At 48.7% G+C, this 20,076-nt stretch overlaps 1 protein-coding gene across 2 annotated transcripts in view; it reads right to left on the bottom strand.

Moving 5' to 3' along the window:
* Positions 1 to 16,188, bottom strand: part of FNIP2 (folliculin interacting protein 2) — a 105,854-nt gene extending 89,666 nt beyond the window's left edge. The window contains exon 1 of one of the 2 annotated variants that reach the window (XM_074376814.1): positions 15,920 to 16,188. In XM_074376814.1, coding sequence (XP_074232915.1) covers positions 15,920 to 16,026 — 107 coding nt within the window. In that variant the 5' untranslated portion in view covers positions 16,027 to 16,188. The remainder of the gene's footprint in view (positions 1 to 15,919) is intronic. The other variant, XM_074376805.1, reaches the window with a different exon arrangement.
* Between the last annotated feature and the right edge of the window lie 3,888 nt (positions 16,189 to 20,076).

Raw genomic sequence — 20,076 nt, 5'->3', positions numbered from 1 at the left:
TGGTACACGGGTATCTGGTCCCTTGTCTGTAGGAGGATGGAACGGTGTGAAGCCAGTCAATGTTTATCGTGGACGGAGTGCTGGATTAGGGCCAGAACACAGAAGACGGGCTAAACAAACACTTCTCTGGAAGGAGGAGTAGAAACAGGGCGGTCTTTTCAGTGGCAGGGGGTGAAGAGTGGACTCAGCGTTTTCGTGGCTGATCTGAGGGACGGGCCGGCCAGGGTCAAGGCCACGTTGCCAATGGCACGACAATGCCCAGCTGAAGAGTGCACACAGGCAGCTCTTTCAGGGGCCTCTGAACACACAGATAAGCAAGTGGGCAAAGGTGTGGTCCATTCAGGGAAGGCTTATGTTCAAGTTCTTCCGAGGAAACAAAGCTCTCAGAGGACTCTGTTCTTGAACAGAATAGAATGGAATAGGATAGAACAGGACAGAATATTAATATTTAGCAGAATACTCCATTTCTTGGCAGTGAACCTCAGAAATCTAAACTAGAACCGATATAGAAGAAGATAAAATAGTCCATAGAGAAGGGGCTCTAAGGCGTAAAAAAACTTAACTCTGCAACTGAAAAGAAAGAACAAAAAAGGGGTAAACACAGGCAGAGGCACGGACAGGACCCTACACACATGTACTGGTTAAATTCTGAAATGCAAGCACCGGGAGAGGTTCTTCAAGCTTTAGAGGCGAGTTTGGGCACAAAGAGGAGCTTTATACAATGGCTGATAATTTATGTTCCTCTAAGGAGTGATACCAGCTGAACAAAAAGCAGCTCAGATAAACATACTGAGACACTGGGAGCTCCCCAGCGTCCTCAGTGCCAGGCTGGGTACCACGCAACAGACACACGGTGCTCCGTGTTCTCAAGGTGGAACCCGGTGGTTTCCGGATACTCAGAACACCAGCCAGTGGAATGCTGTCAGTGCCAGCAAGACAAAACAAACAAAAAAACCCCCAAATCCAGTAAGTTCCGGAGTCAGAGAGCATGTCCATTTGGGGCAGTCAGCAAGACAATCAGAGGTGGCATCTGAACGGAGTCTGGATGAGCAAACAGAATTTTGACCAAAGTAATTTTGAGGAAGGAAATAGGAAAGGAAAAGTCTTGTACGGCACGGTGACTGTAGTTGATACTGTGCTACGTATTTGACAGTTGCTGAGAAAAGAGATCTTAAACATTCTCATGATGAGAAAAAATGTTTTGGTAACTGTGTCAAGCGATGGATGTTAACTGGGCTTACCGAGGTGACTGTTTCACAACATATACAAATCACGAATCATGTTGTACAGCTGAAGCTAATACAATGTTATATACCAATTATGGATCAAACTTTTTAACTACAAAAAACAAGAAACAAAAAGTCTTAAGAGCAAGATATATGCTTTCTGGGCCCGCTGGCCTAACATGTCCCCAACCCCCACTGCCCCACAAACAGCATCACTGGAGTGTCCAACTCACCTCCAGCGTGGCCTCTGCAAAAACAAACGCCCGTACTCCCCTTTACAAAGTCACTTCCCCTTGTGACGGCCCTATTTCCACTAATTCTGCTACCATTCTCCCAGGTGACTCAGCCCCAAACCCTGGGCACTGTTTCACATAATGCTTTTTTAAAAAAAATTTTTATTGAAGTGTAGTCGATTTGTGATGTTAGTTTCAGGTGTACAGCAAAGTGATTCAGTTACACATATACATACATATATGTTTTTTCTTTTCAGATTCTTTTCCATTATATGTTATTACAAGAAATAGACGTAGTTCCCTGTGCTATATAGGAGATCCTTACTGTTTATCTAGTTTATATGCAGTCATGTGTGGCTATTAATCCCCAACCCCTAATTCATCCCTCCCCGCCCCTTTCCCCTCTGGTAACCATAGTTTGTTTTCTGGGTCCGTGAGTCTGTTTTTGGTTGGTAAATAGAATTTGTATCATTTTTTTTTTAAGATTCCACATAGAACGATACCAGACAATATTTGCCTTCCTCTGTCTGATCATACACTGCTCCTTTTAAGGACTGTTTACTCTGTTTACAGTCCCGTCCCTCTCATGCCCTGTCTGGTCTCCCCTCTGAAACAGGCTCCACGCACATTCCTCCACACATCCAGGTCAGGTCCCCAAGGAAACCACATGCGGGGAAAGTCATGGAAGACAGATAAACCCATAATCACTCGCTCAGCATGGAGGCCCCATCTCAGCCTCCAATCCCGGTCAGCGGGCCAGACCGAACCAACGCAGGTCAGGCCACCTCCTTAGCCCACAAGGGCCACAGAAGAATTAATCTGCTGGTGATCCTTACTGAGAATGTCAGACAGAAAGAAAGGAAAAGAGATAGAAAAAGAAAGTGAAGTCTGCTGCCCCCAGTGCTCGGGGCAGAGCTGGCCAAGGTCCCCGGTCCCAGACACTAGGGGGACAGGGAGAAAGGGGGAGTCTTCTGGGCAGAGGGTGCAACTGCGGGTGAACACACGTGGGATTTGTTTTGGAGGAGAGGAGACACCTTGTCATTTCATCCTCAGGGATGGCTGCGTCCCTCGCCCCACACTAGCTCCGGGGTCCTGGGGGTCCCGGCCCTGCACAGAGAGGTTTCTAGAACACAGGGAGATGGCGCAGGTCTAACACGTGCGGGCAAGGCTGTCTCCCCTGGAAGTGACCTACTAACTAGGGTCCGCCGACTGGAACACAGCAGCCCTGACCCACGAGCGCTGATCTGGACTCAATTCTGGAAAGAGCCCCCCTGTTAAACAGCTGTTCCACAGCCAGCAGCCGTGAGACCCAAGCCCAGCGCACCTGGGCTGCCGGAGGAGGGCTGGCCCGGCGACAAGAGGTTATGTGTCTGGAGCTGTGCCTCCTGGGACCAGGCTGCCCGCAGCGACATCCACTAGAGGGGGCAGGGGTGCGGGTTATCCAACCAGGACCCCTACACGAGGGGCCGCACACAGCACTTTGGCCAGAGGAGCCCATGGGACAAAAGGAAGCTCCTTCTCCTTCTAGCTCTGGGATAAATGCCGCTCTCTCCTTTCCCCGGGGAAACGTCTTCCCTTTCTGTCTGTAAAAATCGACGAGTGCTCAGACACAAACTCCCCCGCCTGGAAGAGGTCTACACTTCAGGAAACTGGCTCTTAACAAATACTGGGGGAATTCATCAGTACAAGAAACGGAACAGTTGGAAACTACTCAGGGATGAAAAGGAGCTCCTGAGCCCAAAAAAGAGCGCTCTTTGGGCTGGGGAGAGCACAGAGGATGTGCAGGACCGTGGAGACACTCCGTGTGACGTTGTAAGGGTGGAGACCGGCATGGTACGCTTGTCCAGACTCTCACAGGGCACAGCAGCGAGCAGACCCAAAGGTCAACCCGCGGCTTTGTGACTGGGCTGTGCGGGTGTCCGTCTGTCCTCCATAAGCAACGGATCGCTTTGCTGAGTGGGGCTGACGACCGGGGAGGCTCTGCATGGGTGGGGGCACGAGGCAGAAGGAAAATCTGCAACCTGATCTCAGGTCCACTGTGAACCTCAAACAGCTCTAAACAGATAAGGTCATTATTTAAGGAGAGAGAGACTGATTGGTCAAACTTGGTAGGTTTACCAAGTATGGCTTTTGCCATAGGCTTGGGGGTAACCATAAAGGTGGGAGTGTGACATTCCGGGCTTATATCAGTTTTGTTCCTTCCCTATGGAGGTAAGAGAAGTCTGGGGTTTGGAGGGGGGGAAACTGAGGAACGTCACAGATGGTAACACTGCACCAGCCTGGCTCCCAGCATCCAAATGCCAGGTGTTTGCGCTGAGCCAGCGCCTTGAGAGCGGGAAGCCCACCTTTTGATGAAGACAAGCTCCTTGCCATGTCCCTACTGTCTTGGCTTCACCCAGAGATGGGATTAATGCAGGGGAGGAGCTGGAGGGAAAGATGGACGACACTCAACCCTGAGACAAAAGCTGCCTTTGGGGGAGGGACAAATTGGGAGTGTGGGATTAGCAGAAACACACGACTGTATATAAAATAGATCAACCACTAGGGCCTGCTGCACGGCGCAGGGAACTATACTGAACACCTTGTAACAGTCTATAATGAAGAAGAACATGAAAAGCAGTGTGTATTTATATGACTGAATCACTATGCCTTAGCCAGAAACTAACACAACATCATAAATCAACTATACCTCAAAAAAAAGGAAAACAAAAGAGCTGCCTTTCACTGAAGGCCCACTGGTGCCCAGCACGTGCAGTAGGTATCACCAACGTGTGTCACCTCCAGCCTTCCAAATCTTGCAAGAGAAGCAATTTTACACCCACTTTACAGAAGAGAAATTCAGAGAGGATGTGTCCTGCGCTGTAAGGTGAGTGTAAGTGATCCAGGAAGGCAAATACATAACAAAGTCCCAGCTCTATCCATTAACTCTCAAAGTACAGACTGAGGACTCCCACCTACTCTTTGGGGTCCCCTAAATCTAAAATGTAACACAAACAAAGCTGCGAGGCCCTCCCTCCACAACCTGGTCCCGGAGGGCTAGCCTCACAGAGCCCTCTTCTTTCAGAGAGACCAGCGCATTCGCTGCCCCAGCGCACCCCTGCGGTGGGAAGTCTTCCTCATTTGCTCCTCTCTGAATCCCACCCATCTGGTCTCATCCCCTCAGGGGTGCCTCCCCTCACCAGCCAGACCAAGAGGCTCCCCCGCTGCTTTCATCCTAACAGGACAGTGGAGACTTGGACCTGAACTACGGCCCCGGAGTAGAATTCGCTGTCTCAACTTAGTGTCTATTGCTTGCGCCATTCAGTAGGAAGCCCCCAGAAGTGACGTTTAGACCCCACACTTCCTTATAAACCCCACGGAACATCAATGTCACAGGTACTTCAAGTGTCACCGTGCAGAGAGGGGACACAGACCACGCCTGGCCTTGGGCTTGGATTCCCAGGTCATTGCTAACCACACGGCAACCTCCAGCGAGCCTCAGGGTTTTCTTCTGTAAACGCTTACAACCTCACCATCTACAGATTAGCTAAGAAAACGCCCACTCCCAGAGGGTAACTGTGAGGCAGGAGGAGGGTGACGCCGAAAAGCCACACAGCACAGAGCTCTGCTCTGCACACACGTGTGCACGGCGTGAACACAGTCCCTCCTCCACACACACCAGAGGGTCTGCTCTGACCTTTCGGAGAAGCAGCTACTACTGGCCTCTCAAAAGGTCCCAGAGAAGCTGCCTATGTAGATAGTCCATAATATGACCACTAATTAATGAGGTTTACTCTATGAACATGCATCTTTAAAACCACAAATAGCTATATGCCTTATAAAATAAATTTTTTCTTAATTTTTATTTTTTGCCCACACTATCTGATAATAGTAAAGAAATGTTTTTTAAAGGATATTTGCCTGCAAGTTCATTACCCCATGACATCACCTGTTGTGGTTTTCTGTTTTCCTTTCCAGTCCTTGGTCATACATTTACATATTTTACTAATGTATTCATCTGTAGGTACCAATTGATTTTGGTTTATTTACCATATCAAACATTTGATTATATGAGTGTTATGTTAAATTTAATATATTATAGCAAATTATATATGTATAACATATTATATACATATAAAATATGTTGTAATTAATACATCATATACACTTGAGCTAATGCACAAGAATCTTCCAACCAAGGAGTTCACCATCTCTAACAAAATAAAAATGCCTGAAAATAACCTAAATATCCATCAATAGGGGACTGGTGAAAATGAGCGAACTTGGCTGCACACTAAAATTACCTGAGGTGGGGGGTGTTCATAAAGACAGGCACGTGGGCACCCAGATCAGTTACATCAGGATCAGAGAAGGTCTGGGCACATCGCTCTTTCGGGGCCCCCGTGGTGTGCAGCAGACCTGAGAACTCCGGGTAAAGCAGAGTACGACACGCATTCAGTCAATGGAGTATGAGACCACTGTGAGCAACATGCTGAACAGCTGTGTTGTGTGAATGAAAGAGAATGTATTTTTCTTGTATTTGAGCAGAGTATTTCCAGTAGGGTATACTAAAAGAAACCAGTGTTAACACTGGTAGCCTTTACGAAGAGAGATCAGGGGTGAAAAGTGAGAGGCGCTTATATTTAAATGCATATAATCTTGTATTGTTTGGTTTTTTTTCTTTTTTTCTTTTTTTGTTGGGGGGGGATTAGATTTATTTATTTATCTACTTATGTATTTTTTCGTTTAATGGAGGTACTGGGGATTGAACCCAGAACCTCATGCATGCTAAGCACGCGCTCTACCACTGAGCTGTACCCTCCCCTACAGGGTTTGATTTTTAATCAGGTGCCTTTAAAAATGAATTATCTTGAACAAAATAAACTCATAATTTAATGTATTAGCCATTTCTCAGGACCACGTGGCGCCAGGCAGGGCACGGTGTCCCACAGGAGGGGCCAGGACCAGTGTCCTCAGGGTCCCCAAGGAGCCCGGCTCACTCAGAAAGGACCGAGGAGCCTTCTTTGCCCTTTGGGTGGAGACAGCTGTCCCTGCCCTCCCCCTCCTTCTGCCCTAGCAGCTGACTTGCTCAATGGACCATCCTAAAGCAAACAGTCATGGCCAAAGCGCGTGGGGAAAATGTTTACTCATAGTCCACTTCCTCACACGGTGAGGCCATCGTCGGTGACATGTGGTTCTGAGCTAACTCTTCCCAAAGAACACGGCAGATTCAGAAACCCATTTCTAAGTTAGTTTTTCGAATGGACGCATCACGCATGGAAAGCAGAGATGGTTCCACCTTTCCTCCAAGGCACTTACTTCCTGTAACAGGCGAACATGGTCTGCAGGGTTTGGAATACTGGCACAGTTTTTATGATTAAGTGTGCTGTATCTTAAATCTGAAAGAACCGACTAGCTAACTTCACTCTGTAATGTATTTCCGTTTTACCAAGCCATGCAAAAACTCAACGAATCTAAAAAGTACAGAACAGAGTTTCACCGTTACCGACGCACAGCTAGTGATTTCAGAGGTTCGCAGATGTTATTTAAATTAAATAATTTTCCCTAGGTTGCTTTCAACAGCTGTGGGATTTTATAACTGGGTTTCAGACATATTTCTTATGTGTCTTTTTTAGCTGTTGATTTTTCTTTTTCGTTTTTTTTTTGTTTGTTTGTTTTTTTGAGAGGACAGGTCCCTTGAGTATTTACCCAATGATTTTGATACCAGAAAAACAATTCATTAATATTAATGGCAAGAAGGAAATTGAGTTGTCTGTAACAAGATTCCCTTGAAAGATGACACACTGCACGTGAGAAACATCAAGAAAGGCAGTTCCCTGCTAAAAACAAAAAACAAAAAACCCTAAAAAACCAAAAACAACAACATAATATATCAAGAAGTCAGATTCTGGAATACCAGAGAATCTTTGAGGATCATCATTTGCAAAACTCTCATTCATTCACTCATCCGCTTAACAACTATTTATGAAGTGCAATGTCCTGCCAAGCGCTGCACTGAGCCCTCCAGCCAGGACGGGGCACACCCAGGCCTAGAACAGCCCCCATATCTGCCCTCCAACCACAACACGGACGTTCGCTTCTTTCATTCGATCACTTGCAAATATGTTTTCAAATGGCAAATTTAAAAGATATTCTTGTTACTATTTTTCAATTGTCTTTTACAAAAGAATTTGAGCAAAAGAGGATGGTTAATTAAGAGCCAAATGAGAAGAAACACTGAATTGTTTCCCCCCTCACCCCAAGGGTCTCAACTGTAAGACAGAAGAAGGAAAATGTCTGATTTCTTGGGTGCACTAGGGAAAAAGAGTTGGCGATCTTTAGTATTTATGAGGTGTTAAAAGGCAGAGCTGATCAGACAGGTGATTTTGTTGCTTCTTCTTAACACATCCTAAATCACACCTGTTTCATCTCTTGAGAAACATGCAGGTTAACATCTGCCTTGTCTTCAACTTGTGAAGGAATAGAGTTGCCATGACAACTGAATGAAAAGTTTCAGGAGCAGAATTTACCAGTGAAATGCAAAAATCACTCAATTCCATTTAACTAATGCGTGTGCACTTGTAAGCAGATGCTAGTTTTCTGTTTGTTAAGCCATCAAAACAAATGATACTATGTTCTGTGAAAAGTTTCATGGATAAAATGTTTAAACACACACACACCTTTTGGTCAGAGCGGGCCACAAATGAATAAAATTAAACAATGACCATCTGACCAGTAAATCTTGGCAATGCTGCATTTAGTATTGCAAGGTCTCCAGGATTCTTAAACCAAGGAAAAAGAGAGACTTCTAAAGTTAGGATATTTCTTAGGATGTGTTAAATCATCAAGTACATTTGTGTACCTGTTTCATTTCTACTGGTATCTATTACACAATGTAACCTAGGGTATGTTCAAACAAACAGGCTATCAATTTTCCTAGAAAAATATTTCTATCATAAACACACAGTTTATTTAGGTTGCTGACATATGCCATGTGATTACATGATTACCTTCCAACACACAACTGTCCTCACTGGAAACTAGACTCAGGTTCCCACCAGACAGGCAGGGTCTCAGTCCGTCCCTATCAGCTTTGGGGGACAAATTTATATTGAGCCAGTCACCATCGTCACTGAGACACCCTGTGTGAATTGGCAGTCATTTTCAGACACCTGCAATCAGTTGTTTAAAGATGTATTATCTCAAATAGAGAAATGCTCTCATTTATGATGAAAAAGTGTCAGGTGTGGTGATAACACCATCTTCATAAAGCAGACATGTATCTCTTCATAACACTATGCTGGGCACTAATTCTAGGGCAAGAGCTACAAATTCAACAAGATTCAGTGACAGATAACCAGAAAGATGTTCTATGTATACAGAGAAATGGAAAGCACAGAGTTAGAAATACGATGTCCGGGGTTCCAGACTCCTATTAATGATAAAATGTTACACACCCTGCCACACGACGCACACCCACGTTAGAATGTTAATGGCCCCATTTACTGCACTTAATATACTGTGTTATTTTGGCCCAAACAGAGAGTGCAACAAGAAAAAAGCTTGTAGCACAGTATGTGAGAAGGCACATTGTCCTTTCCAGAAGTCTGTTATCAAGGCAGCTGGCCAGATTCCGGCTGAACGAAAGGGGGACCCCACCCCGGCCTCCCCTCCACGCACCCTTCACAAAAGCGCCTGTGTGGCCCTGAGCGGTGAGTCACAGACGGTCCATTTCCAGACGGGGTGGAGTTGAAGGAAATCACTATTACATGCCCAGTTAGCTGGAAACGTCCATCCTGTTTTTCCTCTTTCACATAATAATCATTTTTCACAAACCTGAGATAAAAAGAACACTTGGTAAGTAGGGACCCACTGTTACCCGCGAGGGAAAGACTGACTTCCACAGCCCAGGACGTGATCGCCCACGAGGCCAGGGCCTGGGCAGTCGAGACAACACGCTGGTTCTTTTTCGCCCACACCGAGAAAAGCAGCGTCTGGGGGAATGAGCGCAGGGCCAGTTCCCAAATCCGATTCACCCGCCAGGAGCTCACGCCGGCCTCAAAGTCTTTCCACCAGGGCAAGGACCATTTTTACGACTTCCTGTGCCAAGGAAACACAACAGCAGTGGCTTCCTTGAGCTGACCTCAGGAGCAAACCATGGAAACACAACCTAAAGCCACAGCAAAAGAACCCAGCGCTCTCTTTGGAGCTGCACTCTGGGCGTTAAAAGACCACTGGCCCATCTCTCAAGACCATCTGCGGAGTCAAATGACCACGTGCAACACAATCACATTTCAGAACTTAACATGACAGAGCCGTCTCAGCTTCAAAAACATCCGATCCAAGCCCCGTAAGTTTCCCAACTCTTCCCCCAACCTAGACGGTTGTGTCACTTTTTTCCAAGCATCTTTCAGACAAATCTTACTTAGATCTCTCTTGATCAGCAGCAGGAGAGCTGGTCGCAGATCCAAAACTGCGCTCGGAGCCCTGGAGGAGACCACGCTGGGCTGAGCGAGGCTCGGGGAAGTCGGGACCCTGCTCCACCAGCTAAAACTGCGCACGTGTGTTGCCTGCAGTGATCAACTTCTCCAGTTCAACTGGCTTCCTAAGGATCGCAGTGGACTTAGGTTTTGTACGTTAAAATTAACAGCATATTACTTTCAATAACAGGAACTACCAGTTATTTTAACAAAGAGGAAAAAAGTCTATGAAGAGTTTTTAGTCAGATCAGGCTTCTCCACAAGTGTTATGTGACAATGTAAAAAACTCCAAAGGCCACTTAACCTGTAAAGTAAGTTACATCACGAAGGCAACCCAGATTCGCTAGAGCAAAATCTGAAACACCAGCAAGAGCGAAGACACAGAGGAGTACGACAAATCCTTCACCCACCCCTTGCCACCCACTGTGAACGTGCGGGGGTGCAGTGCCCTGACCTCTCTTCCACACGTCATCAGTCACACGCTCCTATTTGAAATATTATTCGTAAATTTGTATATTGTTTTCACTTTCTCTAGAGAGCACCTTTCCATATGCACATATAAATATATGTACACGTGTGTGGATATATGTGCAAGTGTGTGTATGTGTATAAACATACATAAATTAATGATTTGGGGGAAAGGGTGTAGCTCAGGGGTAGAGTGCGTACTTAGCATACATGAGGTCCTGGGTTCAATCCCCAGCACCTCCATTAAATAAATAAAATAAAATTAAATAAATAAATAAAATAAAGACATGGCTGCACAGCTGTATCCCTTTCCAATAAATAAGATTTTATTCTTGATAAGACAAACTTGCAAATAATTCTGAAAAACACACCATAGTCCTAAAACTTCCTGAACGCCCAGACACCTCCATCCAGGCTGGAGTTACTGCCTGTGGGCGGTCTTAATGCTCCTTTGAAGACTCAATGTCCTCATCAATGACACTATCAAGGTAAAAAAAAAAAACAAACAAAACAAGTAAGGGGGAAGAGTGTAGCTCAGGGGTAGAGTGTGTGCTTAGCATGCACGAGGTCCTGGGTTCAATCCCCAGTGCCTCCATTAAAAAATAATAAGTAAATAAAAACATGTCCCTTCAGTTCTGTCTCAAGTCTCCCAACTACAGAGGGAGAAAACAGCCTCTGAAAATGTAATGTTAGTGACACCTCAATATGGATGACACTGAATTCCATGACTTAAATGGCTCTTGGTAATACTTCAAATCACTTCCCACTGCATTTTATTCTTTTCAAAAAATCTTCAAAAATATTACCTCCTTACCACAACCTCCTGGCACAGGATGGGCGCTGTCACTTTAGAAATGACAAAACTGAGGCCCAGAGGGGTGGAGGGACATGGTGGATCCTGCGTCCACACGGTGCACAAGAAGGGCTGAAAATGGCCAGCTCCTCAATCCGTCCTCCGACCGCTCTTAACAGAACCTGGCCCGCGGGAGGGACCGGCCGCAGGTGCCGCAGACCCCCTCGGCGTGCGGCCCGGCTCGGGACAAGGACATGGAATGTGACGGGTGTGCCGAGGGGCCCCGGGCAGCAGCAGGGAGACCCCCGGGGAGACTTTTAGGGAGCCGGAGAAAGAAATCAAAGCCGTCATTTATGTGTCCTGGGCCTTATGTTATATAGTCACTAAGTCTGAGTGCAGTGGAACTGCTCTGTGCTTCTTCCAGAATATTCTCTGCCCTACCCGGGAAAACCTCGTTAGAAACGCTGGGAGGCAGCTGCAGCGGCAGGAGGCACTTCCGTCAGAGGGAAGATAAATCCCAGTCCTGCCCTTGGTCACACCCAGGATGAGAAGCGCGCGTTCTTCATGCTGGACTTCGGGTAAAGACGGACTCTTTACGGGTGTCCAAGTGACCTTCCTGTTACAGGTTCCAATGTGCTGTTGGTCGTCTTGGTGTGTGATCTGCAAACTCCCGCAGGCAGGACCCCGGACGGCCCACCTGGACTCACACGGGCCACATGCAGAGGAGCACCAGACCCCCTGCCATCCTGATGGTAAGCGGATTAAATTATGCTTAGACTCTCCCTGGAACAGATGACTTAAATGTGCTCTAACAGAACAACGTGGATTAGCACTAACTAGGCCATGGGGCCTGAGCCCTTCAGCACCGGAGGAGGCGGGGTGGGGGGGTCTCTTCGTCCCAGCGCTTACCCAGCTCGCGACCCAACCGAGCAGCTGAGGTGCTTTTGTTTACTCCTCATATCCCAGATGATACACACACAAGCTTCTTCTCTCCATCTGACTAGTCCAGAATAAAACGTACGATGACCTGTGATCTTTATCACCTCCCTCTCGTGTACACGTCTGAGGTGGAAACTGGTCCAATAATTTACCAGAGACATTTAAAAAAAAAACTCCTTAAGATAAAGCACCAGATTTGAACCAGACACGCAAGAAGTCACTGGGCACACTGTGGCTTTTTAATCGCCCTCTGTGAACATGCTGACCCGAGATTCAAGGTAACCAAGAACCGATTCTACTTTGCATTCAAGCCACCAGACAAATAATCTCATTTTGTTCTAATTTATCCTTTGTGGCTAATTTATCCTTTTTTAAAATTGAATCAGTTACAATGTGTCATTTTCTGGTGCACAGCACAATGTCCCAGTCATGCATATACCTACATATATTCATTTTCATATTCTTTTTGGTTTAAGATTTATCCTTAATTTAAAAAGGGTTATTCAAATATATATTTAAGTAGTGATGAATTAAAGGCGAAAACATTGTCAAAACCAGCTAATAGAGAATCCTGTCAAATTTCAAGACCATAGTGCAATTTTATAACTTTAGAGTCCACACTTCACAAATACCATAATCACGTTGTGCTCCTAACTTCATCTCCCGAACATGTAAATTCAATCACTTCGGATTCTTTTTCTGTTTTCTTAGGAACCTGTTTCCTCAAAGCTATGAAAAGGGCTTCTTGTGGAGACCCTAAAAGAAATACACTTAAGAAGGAATCTCAACTGTGACGATTCTCTTTTTAGGTGGAAGGCCGGAAAGGATGAAGATCTGAAAATGACCTGCGCTGTAAGCTACTCACACTGGGCAGAAAAGACTCTCCCTAATCAAGTCCGGTGAGAACCAGAGGGACCAGAGCACACAGGAAACTCGGGGGAGTGACGAGGACATGCACAGAGTGAACAGACTAATGTACAGGGTGAGACTGTAGAGACTTGGAGAAAAGGTTGAGAACTACCCAAGTCCATCACCACGAGAAAAGAGAGCTAAATGCTCTGCAGCAACAAGATACACATAAAAAATTAGATCTTATTTTTACTTAGGTTTTTCTCCCCAAATATATGGTAATCTATGCTACAAAACTGCCCCCCCCCAAAGTCTACCTGAATCTTCCTTTCATTCTTAAATCTACATGTACAGCCTGTATTTAAATGCACTGAAAAATACAAATTCATGGATGGGGAGGGATAAACTAGGAGCTGGGGATTTGCAGATACAAACCACTACATACAAAACAGATAAACAACAAGGTCCTAGTGTACAGCACAGGGAACTATATTCAACAGCTTTTAATAACGTATAGTGAAAAAGAATATGAAAAGGAATATATATCTATGAATCACTATGCTGTACACCTGAAACCAACACAACATTGTTAATCAACTATACTTCAATTTTAAAAAAAAAGAAAAGCATACAGATTCATGCTAGGCATACTAGAGTTTTAACCTCAGGGTTTCACCTGGACTTTTGGAAGTCTGTTCGACTACAAAGTAGGCTTCCCAGGGCAGCTCATCCCCTATTTGAGGTACCCTTTCCCCGAACAGCACATGACAGCTCCTATTTGGTTAAATCTTTATGAGACGGAACGCAAGGTCATTGCTCTGCAGGGCAAGAAAGGGGACTTTTCCAGGAGGTTTTTCCCAGGAAGGCTGCACAGCACCTAAGAGTGAAGCCAGGTGAGGCGAGCCGGGGAAAGGCTTGCTGGGCGCCCTTCCTCCATGCAGTGTGTCATGGGTGACTTGTCCTCATCTTCCTGAGTCTTTAACATCTGCAACGTCACTTCTTTTTCCACGATAAGTCCTTAGCAGGGCCACTGCCGAAGGCCCCTGAGGTCTCCAATTCTCTCAAAGGCATTTACCTTAAAAACTTGTAGAAAATCCTAAGGAGGTCACCAAAAAGGAAACCAAAAGACATTCCCTCGCACAATTCTGTGCTCTTCATTAGACACCAATGGGAAGTCGGAACACTACACTGAAAATGTTCCCGCAAAGTTAAACCAATTTCCCTAATATGGCCAGACCCTAAATATAGCCACAGCTTTTTGTTGTTGTTGTTGTTCAAAATACACTCAGTTATAACTTGTGGATGGGAGAAGACAGTGGTGGGCAAGTGAGCAAAGAGCACAGGAAACAATGGCCCTGGAACTCCACCATCTCCGCCAGCCTTGGAAACGGCTCTACATGTCCTTGACAGGGGCTGTCAAAACAAGGACACCTGAAACACACACCCTTTTCTCTCCAGGCTTTGTTCCCTTGATCGAGTCTGGGTCACTGGGAGGGAAGAGAAGAAATTACACACCCTGGGTCTGAAGTAATTCTACCATTCTGAGAAGGGACACAGGACTGAAAGCAGTGAGAGGAATAGAATTCCCTACCCAAATTGTAAGCATTTGGGCAGCCTAAAGAAAACGTGCAAATTTAACGAAGGTGGTGTCACGCCCTGGCAACTCACCTTCCAAAGAACACCACACATGCGCACTCCACAAACACAAAATATGGGGAATGTTCACCTAACTGCAGTGAGGAGTTAAATGAATGGAATTTAAGAAAAGCAAAACCCACAACATAAAACTTAATCCCAAATGTATCCAAATCTTCACTTCAAACTTTTAAAAGGCTTATAATACTGGGTCTAGAAGTCTGGGTCTAACATTACACTGTTTTTGCAAGACATTTTGGCCAAAGAGCACCTAGCAGAATGTCAGAGTTGGAAGTAGACGCTCAATAAAATATTTGCTGGGGAAAAAAAACTGTTAATGGTAAATAAACGAACTTCTCAAGATCAGTGTGCTGAAAGGCAGTCTAGGTCATTCTAAGGCCTCTTCTAAAAGTTAGCCCTTGGAAGCAGAAAGAGGTTACAAAGACTGGGTTCTATGGTCAAACAGCTGGGGTGGAGAGCAGGTTCAGTCTCATACTGCTGTGGATTCTGGGCAAGCTGCTGGGGTCCTCCGTGACCCTGAGTCCCCTCAGCTGTCAGAGGGGGATTAGATCGCACCCACCTCACAAGGCTGTCGGGGAAATGAATGAGAAAAATCAACATAAAGCATGGGAAACGCTCCAGCAATGAGAGCAGTGCCCCTTTAAAGGTGTGCACTCAGGTCAGCCCTCCTAAACGCGGCATCAGCTTTGTGAGAGGGTCTCAGCAGATGGGGAACGCATCCCGCCCCCTGCGGACCTCACGCGGCATCACCCTTCCAAACGAGAGACTTTCATCATCCGTCTGAGAACTGGTCACCTACAGCAAGGAACAAGAAAGATGCCTTGCTGGCGACAGCTGCTCCTTCACAAGTTCAGGACACTGTCACGTACACAATAGGCTGGGCTGCCCCCAGGGTGACAGTGCAGCCCGGCGGCTCTGCGGGAGGGGTCCCCAGACCCCGGGACCCCAGGGACCCCCGGTTCCGCGTCCAGGCCCGAGCAAAGTGGGGATTCCCCCTGAGCCCCAACAACTCCGGGAGGGGAGGGACCCCAAGCGGTGAGGAAGGAGCCGGAGGGAGGAGAGAAGGGGGTGAGGGGAGCGAGGGGGGCGAGGGACCCTCCTGGGCACGGAGGCTTCGGGGCCGCGCTGGAGAGTGCCCGCGACGCCCGGCCGGGCAGGAGCCTGGGGCTGCAGGGTCCGGGCGGCCCGCCCCCTCCCCTCCACCGCCTCCTCTCCCTTCCCCTCATCCCCCTCATTCCATCCCTCATCCCCCGCCTCCATCCCTCCGTTCGCCCGCCGGCGCGCTGCGCCCCTCACCTGAAGGCGGGTCCTTCCCGGGGCGCCCGGCCCGGGGCCGCCGCCGCTGCCGCCGAGCCGCCGCCGCCCTTCTTGTTGAAGAGCCTCTGGAGCAGGGTCGGGGCCATGACGCGGCCGCTCGGGCTCCGCTCCGCTCGGGTCCGGTCCGCGCGGCGCTCGAGGGGCTCAGCGCGCGGCCGGGGGCTGCGGCGGCGGAGGCGGCGGCGGCGGCGGCGGGGCCATCGCGGCGGCAGGCGCGCGGGGCCGGGGGCGGAGGGGCTGTGCTGGGCGCCGGGGCGGCCGGCCGGTCATATGACGGCGCTGGCCCGCCGCCGCGCGCTGACAGGTCCCTCCCGCGGGCGAGGGGAGGAACGCGGGGAGGTGGGGAGCGCGGAGGGAGGGGGGACCCTAGGAGGAGCGGGAGCGCGGCGGGGGGGGAAGGCGGAGAGCGCGGGGGGAGGGGGAGCGCGGGGCGGGGAGCGGGGGGAGGAGAGTAAGGGAGGAGGGAGGAGGAGCCCGGAGAGGGGGATTGCGGAGGTGAACGGGGGGAGCGCGGTAGGGGGAGGAGACGGGGGGGAGGGGAGCGCGGTGGGGTGTGAACGGGGAGGAGCCCGGGGGAAGGAGCGAGGAGAGCGGGGTAGAGGGAGAGCCCGGGGGGAGGGAGGAGCCTGGGGAGGTTAACAGAGGGGGGATGGTAGGGGAGGAGCCCGCGGTGTGGAACGGGGAGAGCGCGAGGTGGAGGGGGGAACGCGGGCGGGGAGAGGGGAGGAGCCTGGGAGAAGGGGAACGTTGGGGGAGGAGCGCGAAGGGGGTGAAGCAGGGGAGGAGGGAGTAACGCAGAGGGAGGAGCCCGGAGGAGGGGCTGGAGCGGGGGGGGGAGCGCGGAGAGGGGGGCGGGGGGCGGAGCGCAGAGGGGAGCGCGGCCGCCATTGGCCCAGTGGCCCCGCCCTGCTCTCTCAACTGGGTGAGGAGCAGGCGAGCCCAGCGGCCGTGGCTAACAGGGGCCCCGGGTCCTCGCGGGGGCGGAGGCCTGGGACGCCGGGTGCTGGGGCCCAGAGGCGGGGTGTGTGACTGGGTTGGGGCGAAGCCCTGGTGAGCGAGGGAGCGGGGGTCGTGGGGCGAGCCGCTTGGAGGGCCGGGAGCCCGGGGGTCAGGCGGCGGGGGGAACGAGGGATCAGAGATCTGCGGGCTCGTGGGGACAGGCCTGGGGGACGCAGGGGCGCGCGACTGGGGGCCGATGTCGGGGGTCGCGCGGCTAGGCGGGGGCGGGGCCCTGGTGCGCTCGGGGCCGAGGGCGGAACCCTGTTGGTGAGGTGGGGCCCTGGGGCGGGGTTGGGACCCAGGCTGGTGGGAGCCAGAGGGTCGCGCGTCTAAAGTGGGGGCTGCCCCTGGGCGCGGCCCGGCTGACAGCGCGGGGTCCCGGAGACCGCATGGGTCCCAGGACGCAGCCAGAGAGCGCAAGGCGGCTCTTTGTTCTCCGGAGACAAAAGGCCGTGCACTTGGTCCCCGCCTTGGGCAGGTGCGCGGTCTACCTCCTGGGGGGGCGTGCGCTGGGGGCGGGGGGAGATGAATACAATTGGTTGCTGCCTCGCGGATCGGATGGGACTCCCATTGCACCCGAGGTGTTGGCACTTCGGCGATATCCAAGTTAGATTTCTGCAGATGTGCTTTTGTTTAGTGGTTTTTTTTTTTAATAATTTAAATGTTTGGTCGAATACTTTGCTCTGTTCGGCGTCTTGGGCCACCGTCCCACAGTTACGTAGAAAGTTGAAAGTGCAATTACAAAACACGTGGAATTTACTACATAGGTTTAGAAACTAAAGCTACCTTGCAACAAAGGGCTGCTTTCCTAATACGTGTTTAACAGTCAGAGCACATCCTAATGTGGGGTCTACGGCAGACTCTTTGGTGCGGATAGGGAGGAGCTGCCAAACTTGAGTTCACTTTCCTACCTCCCCCCCCCCCCCCCGCCCACTCTGGCCTCCGTGAAACTTCGCCCCTTGGTGCAGAAATCGCCACCTGTGGTGTAATGGAGCTTAGCACACTAAAAGCAGCTTCTTAACCTTAGTCTTATATCCTTGGCTCTCCAGTTTTTCTGACGATGGGAAGAGTCCCACCTTGGCTCTCCGCATCTCCTGCCTCAGCAGTGGGCAGTGGTTCACCAGGGTTCTCTGAGACTTGTTCAAAGGAGAAATCAAAAAGGCAAATGGATTTACATAAATAGAAATAATAAAAAATATTTCTTCTGGGCCATTTTCATTTGCATCGTCAATTTTTATTGTGTAGGTTTTGGGCCTCGGTAGGATAGTAACTGTGAAGTGCTGAAATTCACAAAGGTAAGGGGAAAGTGGTAGAAACCGAAACTCCGTTTATGTTTTTCCTTCAGATTTTTCCTGTTAAAGTGGTGGGTTGTGTTCGTGCTGGTGCATCCTTTTGCAGGATGAAGGGTACACAGGACCCTAATTTGCAACTTTGCTGTTTCTCTCTGTTTACTGGGAGCATGTACCTCAGTAGAACTGCCAGTACTGGTCAGTATCCTGTATCTCAGATATTGGTCTCATCTCTTGTGACTTTATTAAGACAAGTCACATTATGGCCAGAAACATACCACCCTCCCTTACCCCATCTAGTCAGAAATGTCTTTTATGAAGAAACTGAAAAGAAAATAAGTATATGTATGTATATGTATAACTGAATCACTTCGCTGTACACCTGGAACTAACATTATAAATCAACTACACTTCACATTTAAAAAAAGGGGGGGTAGTTAAAGTTCAGTGCTAGAGTGCATGCCTCATGCACGAGGTCCTAGGTTCAATCCTCAGGACCTCCATCAAGAAAAAAAAAAGTAAATAAATGAATCTAATTACCTCCTCCCGAAAAAAGGAAAAAAAAAATCTATACAAGACTTCTGGAAAGCTATAGAAGTCAATTGTTATATAAAAGTAGGTTTTAAAAAAACAACAAAAAAAGAAATGTCTTTTATTCTTCAGACTAAAACCTGCATATTCTTGGTGTGCCTAGTGCCTTTTGTAACTGCGTACTGGAGAGAAATTTGGCATGGTGTCCTCACCTCCAGGGGCTGTTCCTGTCCCAGCCAGTCCAGGTGTACAGAATCATCCAAAAGATGAGATGAAAAAAATCAGGCAGCCAGCATCCTCGGACCTGACTGGGCAGCTATAAAGGAAAAGTGTGGTTTTAATTTTAAAACTATTAATGACAACACTTCATTTAGGAGAGAAAAAAGGAACTGAAATGGTCCCCCATCTCCCTTTTCTCACTGTGCTTCCTCTTAGCACCACGTTCTTCCTCATCCTGATTCTGGCCACACCTCTCTTTGGATTTTGAAGCATTACAAAAATCCTAACCAACCAAGTTCTGGGAGGCAGCTGAGCTCCAGACAGCTCTCGCACCGCAGTTTCATTATCTCTCTTCTTGGCTGTTCAGGCCTCTTCAGACATCCCATCTCTCACCTGTGACCGGTTGGTCACTGCCTCATCCCTGAGGCTTGCCACAGTCCCAGTCTCCAGCACCAATTGGTCCATACATCTCATCCACTTCATTCCACTCACTGCATCTTGGAAAATATACTAGCTGCTGCCCCTATAGGCAGCCGTCCAGAGGAGGAGGGAGTCAAACAATATCCTGGACGTCTGGAGGTGCAGAACAGCACCAAGATGGCGAAGGGGGAATTGAAAAACGGCTGGCTGACTTACCCGGTTCCATTCGAAGCGCTGGTCAGAGTTCCCTCCAATCAGTGTGTATCCTGTAAATTGCTTTAGGAGTTTTGCGTCCACAATTAGACTGTTGTGGGCGCTATTGCCCCGTAACCCTCTTCCTCCCAACAGAACCCCAGTTTTATTCAGGTGTCCATCCCTCCCCCAGGCCAGCGTGCCTCAGGACACACTGACACCATCTCAACCTCTGGAGAAGAAGAAGCCATTCTGGAAGATGGTTCCTCACTCTAGAAAGAGGTATAAGGAGAGATGCGGGGTTTTTCCCTTCCCTGTGGACGCTGTACGTTTACGTGTAATGCCGTTGACTATCTTGCTATCAGTGTGAGCATGAAACCAGCTGTGCCCCTTCATAACATAACTGAACCACAATCCCTCCACCCTGAGCTGACCTTCCCCCTTTGATGAGATTATATTTCTATCATCTGAAGCCAAAAGCAGTGT

This window comes from Camelus bactrianus, chromosome 2, assembly GCF_048773025.1.
Source record: "Camelus bactrianus isolate YW-2024 breed Bactrian camel chromosome 2, ASM4877302v1, whole genome shotgun sequence".
NCBI lineage: Eukaryota > Metazoa > Chordata > Mammalia > Artiodactyla > Camelidae > Camelus > Camelus bactrianus.
Note: the sequence above shows the minus strand (reverse complement) of the source record. Positions and strands in the feature narration are given on the sequence as shown.